The sequence below is a fragment of the Stenella coeruleoalba genome (assembly GCF_951394435.1).
Source record: "Stenella coeruleoalba genome assembly, chromosome: 16".
Taxonomy (NCBI): domain Eukaryota; kingdom Metazoa; phylum Chordata; class Mammalia; order Artiodactyla; family Delphinidae; genus Stenella; species Stenella coeruleoalba.
Window position 1 is genome coordinate 26,564,155 of NC_137162.1, and position 14,013 is coordinate 26,578,167.

The 14,013-nt window shown below is 41.8% G+C and overlaps 1 protein-coding gene across 7 annotated transcripts in view; it reads left to right on the top strand.

The window, feature by feature from the left end:
- Nucleotides 1–14,013, top strand: part of ARMH3 (armadillo like helical domain containing 3) — a 173,796-nt gene that overhangs the window by 137,807 nt on the left and 21,976 nt on the right. For all 7 annotated transcript variants that reach the window (XM_079900635.1, XM_079900639.1, XM_079900634.1 and 4 more), the window contains one exon: nt 4,207–4,285. In XM_079900635.1, coding sequence (XP_079756761.1) covers nt 4,207–4,285 — 79 coding nt within the window. The remainder of the gene's footprint in view (nt 1–4,206; nt 4,286–14,013) is intronic.

Below are 14,013 nucleotides of genomic sequence, written 5' to 3' on the forward strand. Positions count from 1 at the left end.
CAGTCTATTTGTCTTACCTCTTAGGCCTAGTGCCCTGCACCTGCTATCTTCAGATCAGATTAGTACTCAGATTTTACAGATAACAATCCAAATAAACAGCAAGAAAAGTAAAGCAGGGACATATACTCTGTGTCCTTTGTGGGTACTGAATTAGAAATTATTAACTGGATGTACAGTGTTCCACCTCTCTCAGGTTTCTAAACAGTCCCTTAACTTGCCTGGTGGGAGACCTTCCATCACTTGCTGAGATCTGAAGCTCTGGGACGAGAATGTCACAGGGCGGGTTGGAAGATGATTTTATCTTCATTCCAAATATAAATTCTCAGACTGGCAAATCTGTCATACCCTCAGGATGAGTTTGCCCAAACAATATTAGCATATATGCCCTGCAGTATCAAGCACAGGGCATCCACAGACCCAACTGACACTTGGCAGGTATAATGGTGACAAGGGAAGGAAATAAGTGTACTTTTTTTTTCTTTTAATAGAGTCTTTTTTTAACTTTATTTATTTTTGGCTGCGTTTGGTCTTTGTTGCTGCACACGGGCATGCTCTAGTTGCGGTGAGCAGGGGCTCTTCATTGTGGTGCGTGGGCTTCTCATTGCAGTGGCTTCTTTTGTTGTGGAGCATGGCCTCTAGGGCACGCGCGCTTCAGTAGTTGTGGCACGCAGGCTCAGTAGTTGTGGCTCGCAGGCTCTAGAGCGCAGGCTCAGTAGTTGTGGTGCACGGGCTTAGTTGCTCCGTGGCAGGTAGGATCTTCCCAGACCAGGGCTCAAACCCATGTCCCCTGCATTGGAGGCAGATTCTTAACCACTGCACCACCAGGGGAGTCCCAATAAGTGTACTTTTTGAAGATAGTACCTTCCAATTTTTTTCTTTCTCTCCCCCATTCCCTCTCTCCTCCTTTTCTTGCTCTGAGCACCTGCCCCCCTCTTTCTTTCTTCCCTCTTTTTCTTTTTCCTTTCTCTCTCTTTTCTTGCTTCCTTGCTTTATTTCTTGGCAAGAAAATTCTTCAGATAGAAAGGGAATAGAGTTACAGCATCCCCATCTGTTCCATTCCCAGGGATTATTTAGTTGTCCAAATTTCACCAGCTTCTCTGGATTGCCAGCTGGGCCCCAGTGGCTGCTACCGTCCCACCCAGACAGACATTAGGGTTTTTTGGAGTTCTCTGTTTCCAAACCTAGGCAAACCAAAACAAAACAAAAAATCCTAGTTCAGTCAAGTCAGGATTTGTTTTTTATATAATTTAATTTAATTTATTTATTTATGTATTTGGCTGTATTGGGTCTTCGTTGCTGAGCACGGGCTTTCTCTAGTTGTGGTGAGCGGGGGCTATTCTTTGCTGCGGTGCACGGACTTCTCATTGCAATGGCTTCTCTTGTTGCAGAGCACGGGCTCTAGGCACGTGGTCTTTAGTAGTTTTGGCACGCAGGCTCAGTAGTTGTGGCGTACGGGCTTAGTTGCTCCGCAGCATGTGGGATCTTCCCAGACCAGGGATCGAACCTGTGTCCCCTGCATTGGGAGGCAGATTCTTAACCACTGCACCACCAGGGAAGTCCAAGTCAGGATTTTTTTCAAAAACATTTTTTTACTAAGAAATTTAAAGGAAACCTTAGGAAAAAACAAACCTACAAAAGCATGAAATAGATGTATTTACAGAATGCAGATTCTGTTTCCAAAATAACTGAGATCTAATTGTAGATTGATTTGTATATTGTATTTCCTTTTCTCAATCCCATCACTTTTGCATGCTGGACCCTATGACTCAGACTACACTGGGTTAACTAAGTTAGTACTGCTGCTAGGTTTGGTGGGATTCTCAGTTCCCTAAACCTGCCCTCCCATCTTCTCATTGGGTTTAGCCTCCTGGTTTTCTTTTCTGCTCCTGGACTGTTGTCATCCTTGCCAATACCCCCAAACGTTGCCTTCTGAATGAGAAAAATATTTGACACCCCACTTGGTCACAATGGATATTTGGGATTTAGACCAAGCCCCACAACCTTAACTTGCAGATAACATCTCTACCCTTTGTCCTAGCCTCTAGAAAAATAAGTTAGCAAAACTTGCCTCTTGCTCCTGACCCATTTCTGTCCTATTTGATTTGTTCATTTATTGAATATTTATTGAGCACCAGCTTGTGCCAGGCATTGTGCTAGATATTTGACATTGCTTTGTTATATAAATATTGCAAGAATCCTCTTAAGGTTTAGTTCATTCTTTCAACAAACATTTATTGTATGCCTACAATGCACCCTTCCTAGATACTGTGCTAACTGCCAAAGTAGATATTATTATTCCCGTTTTTTTCCTCTGGTGAGACATACAGCTTCCCAAAATCGTTCAGGAAAACAAGTGGCCAAACTAGGATTCCAAACCATAGTGGGTTTTTTTTTGAAGTTTCTGGTTTATACTTATATTAGATTAAATGGTTTTATAATCCTTTACTATCAGTAAGTTATATTAAAAGAACATATTGATTTCTATTATGCTATCCAGACATACACATTTTAATAAATTGTTTATTTTGGAATAATTTTAGAATTATAGAAAAAGTGCAAAGATAACACCCAGAGTTTCTGTATGCCCCTCAGCCTAGTTTCCCCCATCTTACATTACCATGGAACATTTATCAACACTAAGAAATGGGCATTGATACATTGCTAATAACTAAACTTCATATTTTATGTGGGTTTCACCAGTTTATCCATTAATGTCCTCTTTCTGTTCCAGGATACAATTCAGAGTTATCACATTGCATTTGGTTGTCATATCTCCCCAATGGTCTCTGGTCTGTGACAGTTTCTCAAGTTTTGTTTTTCATGACCTTAACAGTCTCGAGGAGTACTGGCTAGGTATTCTGTAGAATGTACCCCAGTGTGGGTTTGTCTGATGTTTTTCTCACGATTAGATTCTGAGATTATGGATTTTTGAAAGTATATAACAGAGGCGAAGTGCCCTTCTCATCAGATCATACCAGGCGTTACATGACAGCCACATGACATCACTGGTGATATTCACCTTCATCGCTTGGTTAAGGTAGTATTCGCGAGGATTCTTTACTGTCAAGATACTATTTTTATCTTTCGCTACTCTTCTTTGGAAATAAGTCTAGCCTACGCTCAGTGGGAATGGGAATTAAACTCCACCTCCTAAGGAGGAGAGTATCTACACATGTTATTTGAAATTGTTCTGTTAGAAATATTTGTCTGTTCTCCACATTTCTTTAATCACTTTTATATCACTAAGGACCCATGCTAACCTCTGGTCTAAAACCTGTGCTTTTTCTGCTGTACCAGACAAGAAATGACAAAGACCTATACTAAGACATTTGTTTCAGGAAAATTTATTTCAGATTTCAGAGGTTTTTAGAAGGTAGATTTGGGGCTTCCCTGGTGGCGCAGTGGTTGAGAGTCCGCCTGCCGATGCAGGGGACACGGGTTCGTGCCCCGGTCCGGGAAGATCCCACATGCCGCGGAGTGGCTAGGCCCGTGAGCCATGGACGCTGAGCCTGTGCGTCCGGAGCCTGTTGCTCCGCAACGGGAGAGGCCACAACAGTGAGAGGCCCGCGTACCGCAAAATAAATAAATAAATAAATAAATAAATTAAATAAAAGGTAGATTTGATAAGACTTGGTGACCTTGAATGTGACAGAGTGGTGGAGGAGGGAGTGTTTGAAAACACTCAGATTTTGGTTTGAATGGCTGGAAATAAAATTTTGGTTTGAAATATTAACTAACAAATATGATGATTGGTTGTAAGCTTTGATAAAGCTTAGCTTCTTCAGAGACTGTATTTAGCCTATGTGTTACTGAATGCCCTGTTCTCCCAAGTAAGATCAGAGCAAACTACTACTTTTCTTTCTGACTGAAACACCAGGGCCCCCTAGTGGACAGCCCCCCGGGTCCTGTTTCTTGTCTAAAGGATGCTTGGTTTTGTTTTTTGTTTGGTTGTGAGGTTTTTCCCTAGTTCATTTGCAGAGCAGAGATGCTTGATTCTGTTCTCTGTCTAATAAATTATTAAGCCCTTCCCATTTTAAAGTGATCAGTTCACCCCGTGTGACCTCATGTTCCTAAGAGGACAGTTACTCTCTGACAGTTACTCCCATGCTCTCATACTCTAAACCAGAAGGTAGTCGATACTTGTTTTTAACTCATTTATCCTCTTATTCTATCTGGTGCTATATTAATGTTAATTCTTTGTTTCAGAGCCATCATCAACCACTTTAACCCCAAAATTGAATCCTACGCTGCTGTGAATCACATATCCCAACTGTCGGAGGAGCAGGTAAGCCACTACTTTCCTCATAGTGACCCTAGTTTGTGGCTAGCATCAAGCCCTCTCTGATGGCAGAGAGATTCTATGACTGAGCTTCTAATGGGAGTGGCAAGAGCTAGGCTGCTAAGAGGAATTAGTAAGGGATTTGTTGGTAGTACTTTAAATAGAATGATGGCTTCTGTTTTTGTGCCATATGAAGGGTTTGCTTAATTATGTAGAAGATATGTAGGTGAAATTTTGGTGAATTGTTATTTTAGAGTGGGTGATATGGCATTTCTTCTTTTAATTTTAGGCAGAGAGTCATTTTGACTTTTGAAAATAAGAAATGAAAACTTAGCAGTGGTTGAAACTGCCAATTAGAAAAACCCTGAGTTCAGCTTAATTTGAGGCTGTTTGGCTCCTTAAAACATGAGCCCTCCTTGGGGCAGATTTTCCTTAGTAATTGAGTTCTAATTTGCCTTGAGCATTTATTTCGGAGCAGGTTTTTCTGTGATATGGACCAAGTTGGAGATGCAGATAGTGTTGTGTGTTTGTTTTCCTTGAGTCTGGCCTGATTTCCTCTTCTCCCAAAATGCCTGTACTCGGCCCTGCATTATATAAAATTACAGATGGGGCTTTAGCGTAGCATGGTATTGAACTTGATGTTTCAGAATGAGACTCTTGAGTCTTGTTTTTAAAAGCACAAAATGAGGCGTGTATTCACACAATCTTCCTTCCTTCCCACCCTACTCCCAAGTTGGAGGGCCTGGGTATTCATGAGGTGAGAGTCCAGATATAGGCTCCAAATCAATTAAAAAAAAAACACCTATGCTCTGCGCTCTCTTTTTTTTGCCACTGAGCCTCTTGCTGGCAGGGCCAGCCAGCTAGCTGTTGTGTGATTGTGTGTTCAGTGTTCCTAAAAGCTGTTCCGCTCACCAAATGAGGCACCAAGCAAGCCTTTTGCCTAACAGACAGCTTCTCAGTATTCCTACCAGTGGCTCTTTCCTCAGCCAGATGGATAGGACTCAATTAGTCTATCAGTTATTCCCCTTGACATATTTGTTCTCTTTTGTGAGGCCAGCTGTGAGAATCCATCCTCTTATTTAAACCGCTTTGATAAATGGCTTTCATTTTCTTTTTTCCTCTTCTGCCTATGGAGCAGTCCTAAGTCCTGTATAGGACTTTGATGCCACTGCTCTCTGTGAGGTGCTTCAAGATCCTACCTTTTTCCTGTTGGACCAGTTCAGATCAGTTTTATTATATCATTTTTATGCAAAAGAATTCAACATCTTGAGTTTTGTATAGTGAAAGAAAGGGTGACTTTCTTACCACAGTGAGCTCTGGTTAGCCTAAAAGCTTTAAAAAAAAAAAAAAAAGGAAGACACATTTTCCCAGTCAGCCACGTGCAGTATTCATCCCTCAGCAGCTTGGGAAGGTCAGGCTGAAATCTTCCTACAGCAGTAGCAGCCACAGACCAATAATAAAAATCCATTCTGGCGCATGAGGCAATCTGGAAAAGGATGATTAGCAAGCACGTGTCCTCACCCTTCTCCAACTTCTTTCAAAGTTAAATGAAGTGATGAAAGTGACTCTCAGTAAGAGTCCACAAGCCAGAGATGAGGCGACTTCTATAGAGTGAGAGAGTACACAGCCCTATTTGAGAATGATGAAGGGATAGCACTCTCAAAGATTTATTTTCTTAGTAAATAATTGCATGCCTGCTGTATACAAAGTGTGGTCCTGGGTAGTAGGGATCAGTGGTGAATAATCTAAGTGTAGTCCTTGCTCTCATGGAGTTTTTGTATATTCATTACCTCTCTTAACAACTCTTTTCTCTTGGGTAGTGGGGGAAGGGTGATAACTATTCTGGGACCCTTTTCAAAACTGCCCTCAAAATAGTTGTTGCTTCTCTTCCCTAACTGACTCTGAAGGGCAATAAATGACAGCATGAGGGTGCACTTGGTTTTATTCTCAGCATATCAGATTAAAAGTATTTTGACTCCTTGTTAATCTCCAACATGTGTTGGAGCACTTCTCTCCCCTCAGTTATGAACATTAATGCTAATGTCACTAATATTAAGTGTATTCACAGCTTCTCAAAGAACTGGCTTTGGGATGCAATAGAGCCTGGTGGTCCAGTGATTTAGACTCCGTGCTTCCAATTCAGGGGGCTTGAGTTCAATCCCTGGTGGGAGAACTAAGATCCCACATGCCACTTGGCCAAAAAAAAAAAAGAAAGAAAAAAAGAAAAATAGGGCCTCAGTTGTTAGCAGCAAACTAAGTAGAAAGAAAAAATCAGGAACTTAATCCCCATCTAGATTCTAAAGTACTCCTAAAGTAAAGCCTAAAGACCATGGATAGACGTTAACCGGGATTTATAGCACTTAGTAAGATAGCAGACAAGAGAGGGCTCTTTGCTAGATCTGCCTGCCTAGGCTGCCATTTTCTTCTGGCAAGAGGTTTAGTTCTGGCAACCCCCAGACACATTCTAGTGTGTGTTTGAGGCATTTCAAGATGATATTTGTAAATCCATTATTGCTTAATAAACAAAGCCCAGTCTCTCACACTGGGGTTTCTTTTCAGATGTCCAGAAGATAGATGACATGTTTTATTACTTCTCATTGGCTTCATGGAGGGCAAAGCTTTTTAATCAGTTAATACCCTCAGTGTGACTGAATGGTCATTCATTTTCTAGTGTAATAAACTGCGTGCATTTTTTTTTTTTTTGCGGTACGCGGGCCTCTCACTGTTGTGGCCTCTCCCGTCGCGGAACACAGGCTCCGGACGCGCAGGCTCAGTGGCCATGGCTCACGGGCCCAGCCGCTCCGTGGCATGTGGGATCTTCCCAGACCGGGGCAGGAACCCGTGTCCCCTGCATCGGCAGGCAGACTCTCAACCACTGTGCCACCAGGGAAGCCCCTGCGTGCATTTTTATTTTGTATACACAGGTGTCATATTTGTTTGGAGTTGATTGTGAAGCTTGCTCATTTTGACTCCTTTTGTGTGTGTGTGGTAAAATCTGCATAAAATTTACCATTTGAGTAGTTTTTAAGTGTACAGTTCAGTGGCATTAAGTGCATTCACATTGTTGTGCAACCATCACTACTGTCCATCTCCAGAACTTTTTCATCATTTCATGCTGAAACCCTAAACCCATTAAACAATGACTCCTCATTTCCTGTACCCTCAGCCCCTGGTAACCACTATTCTACTATTTGTCTCTATGTACCTGACTATTCTAGGCGTCTCACAGAAAGTGGAATCATACAATATTTGTCCTTTTGTATATGGTTTATTTCTCTTAGCAAAATGTCTTCAAGTTTTGTCCATGTTGTAGCATGTATCAGAATTTCATTCCTTTCAAAGCTGAATAATATTCCATTGTATGTGTATAGCACATTTTGTTTATCCTTCTAACCATTGATGGACATTTGGGTTGTTTCCACCTTTTGACTATTGTGAAGAATGCTGCTGTGAATGTTGGTGTTTTGAGTCCCTGCTTTCAGTTCTTTTGTATATATACCCAGAGGTGGGACTGCTGGATCAAATGGTAGTTAATTCTATGTTTAATTTTTTGAGAAGCCATCATAGTGTTTCCCACAGTGGCAGCACCATTTTACATTCCAATTTTTCCACAACCTTGTCAACACTGGTTGTTTTCTGATTTTTTTTTTTTTTTGCGGTACGCGGGCCTCTCACTGCTGTGACCTCTCCCGTTGCGGAGCACAGGCTCCAGACGCGCAGGCTCAGCGGCCATGGCTCACGGGCCCAGCTGCTCTGCGGCATGTGGGATCTTCCCGGACCGGGACACTAACCTGTGTTACCTGCATCGGCAGGCGGACTCTCAACCACTGCGCCACCAGGGAAGCCCATTTTCTGATTTTTTTGATAACAGCCATCCTAATGGGGGTGAAGTAGTGTCTCATTATGGTTCTGATTTTTATTTCCCTAATCATTATTAATGTTGAGCATCTTTTTATGTGTTTACTGGCCATTTGTTTATCTTCTTTGGAGAAATGTCTCTTCAAGCCCCTTGCCCATTTTTTAATTGGGTTGTTTGGATTTTTGTTGTTGAGTTTTAGGAATTCTTTATATATTCTAGATATTTATCCTTCATCAGACATGTGATTTGCAAATATTTTCTCCCATTCTGTGGGTTGCCTTTTTACTATGTTGACAGTGTCCCTTGATGAACAAGTTTTCAATTTTGATGAAGTCCTGTTTGTCTGTTCTTTGGTTGCCTGTACTTCTGGTGTCATCATTACTAAATCCAGTGTCATGAAATTTTCCCCTATGTTTTCTTCTAAGAGTTGTATAGTTTTAGCTCTTACATTTAGGTCTTTGACCTATTTTGAATTAATTTTTTTGTATATGGTGTTTGGTAAGGGCACTTTGACCGCTTTTTGTATTTCATGTATCTTTATGAATAAAGTTTATAGAGAAGGTACAACTTGCTTTTCCAAGAACTGTGAAACTGCTCCCAGTTTATTCCCTACTGGGTTTGCTTGTCTTTAGTACATCTTATAAAAACTGTCCTTCAGGCCCCTTGCCCACCCTCAGCTGAGATTTAGCTCCTTTCTCTTCTCAGTACGGCTTGTTGGTAAGCATCTGTCCCTAGCTGGTAGAATCATTTGGTATGCCCCTATCCCTACCAGTGATACGCACCCTGATTTTTATTCTCTCACGAGGATAGCTGAGTCACACAACCTGTGGCATTTTCATAGATAAATCCCAACGACCCTTTTGTTTGTACTAAATAAATGTGGAAGGAAGGTATTTAAGAGAAACTCTAGACCCCAGACTAAATCTTGGGTTTGGATGCTTTGAGGATATACTGTCTTGATGATGCAATGCTCCCTGCAGATAAGTATGTTAAAATAGAAGAGCTCTTCAGGGGGTTCTCCTCCCTATCCTGTCCTACCCTAAACTCTTATATACTTCCTGTCCTTTATTCCTGCTTTTCAAATTAGGAAAAAGACTTTTTTTTATTACTGGCTGCATCCTACTAGAATTGAGTCTACACTCAAGAGATCTGTCATGAAATTTTTTGGAATACTGGCTCACAGGTTTTTAACCGAAAGTCCAAGAATAGGCTTTAGAAAGTTACTGCACACTGAAATTGTGTAAAATTATGCATATGTCCTGTTTTTTTTCTTGAAGAGGGCCCATCTTTCTTAAAAGTCTCAGTCAGCCTTTGACCCCTTCAACACATTTCTTTTTAAAGAATCACTGGCTTAGATGCCTTGAATAGTACCTCATACTTTCCTTGCCCCCACAGCCATCAGACCTTTGAAAATGCCCATTGAAGATCTTAAGCACCTTTTAGACTATTCACTATTTGTTTCGGTTTGCAAATGCTATGACATTGATTTATATCAGCTCTAACTTCCTTATAGGCAAAAGAGGGATTCATAGCAGAACTTTACAGAAGATTCTCTAGAGCCCTGAATATTTAGAGTACATAGTGGCAATTTAGGATTCAAGTCAAAACCTTCCCTGAGCACCTGATTCCTTAAGCTTTCAGTCATACTTATGACCAATTTTGTGCCATTGAAATATCCCATTGGAAAACAAGTAAATGGCCCACTTTTACTTTCTTCAGCCTTCATTCAGCTATCAGTATTTTAGCATTTAGTGCTTTGTGCTTTAGATTGAGCCAGGCATTTGAGGGATACAGAGGTATGATAAAGGGCCTTTGTTCTCAAAGGATGGAGTAAGTGCAAAAGATGGCTTAAGGCAATTTATTATCAATAGCCGACCAGTACTAGCAATAGGATCTGTGTGTTCCTGTTGGAGAAAGATCTCTGCAGGTTGTGGTGGTCAGGAAAGGCCATGTGGAAGAGAGAAGAAGTGAGTTGGGCCTTGAAAGAAGAAGGGTAGGAATTGGATAAATGGAGAGGCACAGATTGTAAAATGTACTCAAAGCCAGGACCTGAAAAGGACAGAAAGAGTGGAGAAGAGTCCCAGAGTTTCTATGCCTTGTCCTTGGGTCCCAGGGCACCCAGGGGCTGGATGCCTTAGAAATATGATTCAGTCATTTAAATTGTTAGCACATCTTCCATAAACCCTAGTGCACTGACTCTCATCCCTGTCCTAATTGTTCTGCCTTTGATTCAGTTCACAAGCATTCATCTCAAAGGCCTAGTATGAGCCAGCCTCAATGCTACTAGGCATATGATTAGACCTACTGAGCAAACCTATCTCTCTCTTTTTTTGTCCTGGTAAAAAACACATAACAAAATTTATCATCTTAACCACTCTTAAGTGTACACTACAGTAGTGTTAATATATACATTGTTGTGCAATTTATCATGGGTTCGAGCCCTGGACTGGGAAGATCCTACATGCCACGGAGCAACTAAGCCCATGCACCAGAACTACTGAGCCTATGTTCTAGAGCTCGCGAGCCACAACTCCTGAGCCCACGTGTCACAACTACTGAAGCCTGCACGACTAGAGCCTGTGCTCCGCAACAAGAGAAGCCACCGCAATGAGAAGCCCATGCACCGCAACAAAGAGTAGCCCCCACTCACCGCAACTAGAGAAAGCCTGCATGCAGCAACAAAGACCCAACAGAGCCAAAAATAAATTAATTAATTAATTTAAAAAGAAAACAAAAAACTGAAACTCTGTGTATTGAACAACTCCCCTTTTCCTGCCCTCCACCTTGCCCCTGGCAACTACCATTCTACTTTCTGTTTCTAAGCATGAGCAAACCTATCTGGAAGCTGGTATTCCTTTAAACCAAGTGGCCCAGGGGCTTGCTAAAAATTTTTCATACAAATTTAGGGATTTTCCGGGAAGATCACAAAGGTGGTCTGCTGGCACTCCCATGTGCCACAGGACTATAGGACAGTGTCACCAGATGCCTCCCATTATTTCTTCAAGTCTCCACTCTCACTAAGACTTTGGATTTTGGTTTCAGAGGAGGCCCTGTATAATGTCATGTTATAAGAGGTATCTTTGAAAGTATTATGATGAAACAGAGAATCATGCATTTGTAGGAATAGGTTAAAGTCAATTAGAGAAACAAAAAATGCTTCACATCTGATTGAGTGAAAGTTGCACTGGAAGCTGAGTATATATTTTCATCTATTAGTCATCTTTCTAACCCTTTTTGCTTTTCTCCTGATCCTAAGATAATAGCCACTATAAATAACTGCTGAGTGTTTAAAGATCGTAACGAAACCTAACTTTATTTTCCCAGAGAACAGTGAGATACTGCTAATAAGAAGAGAGCCCTAGTTTGTGGGGCGAAACATTGTTAGGGTGTCTGGGTGGCACCCGTTACTTGTGAACATGTAGGAGGAAGCACAGAAAAATCTTGGGGAGATATTCTAAAAGCTTCAAGCCTTATGAGGAAAGTGGAGCCTGGTACTTCAGCTTTAGAGTTCTTGGCCCTTGGGGTGCTAGTAAATGTTTAATAACTGGTAGCGGGGTGAGTGGCTGGAGGGGGCTGATTTGTAGTGCTAAAGGTGAATGCTCCCACCATGGCTACCAGTGTGAAGCCAAGTGGCTCTCACAGTGCTTGAAAATTTAACAATCATCTCTCACAGGCGAAGCATGTGTTAAGTCAGCTCCAGCATACCACTGGTTGTTGAGGAAGACTGGGAGAAGGGGGTGTGAGGTGGGGCTGTGAGGTGGGGCTTTCTGAGCAGGAGGTGAGTGTGGGTCACTTTCCCCATGGAGCCACCTATATTGCCTCCCAGGGCAATCGAGTCCTCTGAGCAGCCCATTCTGAGAGCCCCTGTGATGTTTTCTCATCTTAAAACAGGGCCTTGGCCACCATGCAAGGCAGCCTTGGCAGAGACATATGCTGGTGAGCTGAGATTTAAGACTCTCACGATAGCCATAACTCAGTTTCCCGTACTTGGCATTGTGATTTTTTTTGTACAACAGCCTGTAGTTTTGCACTGCCTCTCTATAACACTGAGTGATGGTTGCTGTGGGAACTCTGAGTACGAGCATGTGACACAAGCATTGGCTGTCTGACCCTTCCTCTCTTGGTGTCTTTGTTTAGATTCTGACATTTCAATTGACCTATTTGGCAGGAAAAAGTTTGATATGAGTTATTTGTTCACTGGATTCACCAAAGCAGAAAGACACAAAGTCAGAGGCAGAGAGATTTTCCTACAAGCTGCTAATAAACCTTGGAAATCAACTTTATGTTACATAGGGCATCTTGAGAAGGTCCACTTAAGAAGGTCAGCTGATTATGTGCTGCTAGGATGTCCACTCTCTTACTTGGACCAAGAGGTAGGCTGTACTATCAGAGACGGGAGAAAGCTGGATTTTAGCTCCTCTGAATAGGGAAGAAAGTATCTTGGATTTAAAAAAGGACACAAATAGATAAAAGGAAAGGAAAAACTAGGAGTTTCTGAGCTAGGTACTTTTACTTAGGTTATGTAATTAATTCTTTAATCAATTGTTTGAGGTAGGTACAGTTATCCTCATTTTATAGATGACGATGCTAAAGAGACTTAAGTAATTTGTTCAAGATCACACAGCTGTTAATGGTAAAGCCATAGTGTGAATGTAGGTCAGTCTGACATCAAAGTCTGAGCTTTTCATTGGCCAAAGGACCTGAGATAACTGGAGTTTGTCAAGTATCCTGAAGGAAGAGGCAAGTCAGGATAGGAAGGTGCAGGGAGAAGCAGACAGAATGGGGATAACAGGGCTCGTTCCTAAGGGGTGGGGAAAGGTCCTGGTTTGGGAACGGCCCATTCAGTTAAGCAAAAAAAGTACTGAACAGGGACCTGGAGAGTTTGCCTGCCAGTTAGGCAGAAATGCCTAAGTAGAGGCTCCTGGCACAGCATGATAACTTTATAAATGAGGGAAAAGTCTCTTTATTCCATACAAGCATGTCAGAAAAGTCAGTATGAGAAATAAAGCTTTTCCACACACCAAAGGAAGATGACGAATTTTTAAAAAGTTCTTATGTACTTATTTCTTTTAAAGATAATATATTTATGTGGGTCAAACCCAAAAAAGTAGCACACTGAATTTTAATTATTTTTAAAGTGGTAGTTCCATTTTGTTTAAAAAAATAAAGGGAAAATTAAGATTCAAAATTAATGTCCCACAGCCAAGCTAGATGAATGCAGAGGTCACTGGTGAAGAGCTCAGCTTATTATTCATGTCTGCCACTGTCAGCATTTTCTTCAATTAAGTATGAATTTTGAAATGCCCATCACATAAACTTTCTGGTCTTCCTCAGTCAGGCTTCATTGTCGGTGAAGCTTCATTGGCAGTGCATGAGAGGAGTAGCTTTGGAGCTCGTAGGAACTCCATTAGTCAGCTTTTCAAGAGGTTACAGGAGACGGCAGCCCTTGCTTTCTTGGTTTAAGCTAAGAAGGACCCTTTATCCCAGTTACTAGATGTACAGGTAGGACTTCACTCTTCAGTTTGTTTATTTATTTATTTGGCTGTGTTGGGTCTTAGTTGCAGCATGCGGGATCTTTCCTTGCGGTGCGCGGGCTTCTCTCTAGTTGTGGCGTGTGGGTTTTCTCTCTCAAGTTGAGGCACGTGGGCTCAGTAGTTGTGGCATGCAGGCTTAGTTGCTCTGTGGCATACATGATCTTAGTTCCCTCACCAGGGATTGAACCCACGTCCCCTGCATTGGAAGGCGGATTCTTTACCACTGAACCACCAGGGGAAGTCCCTTTAGTTTGTTTTTTTTAGCCACCTCCTTCCTTCCAAACAGATGTTCGTGTACTTTTGTTTTATTTCCATTGCAACCTCTCTCCCAGGAGGTAGCT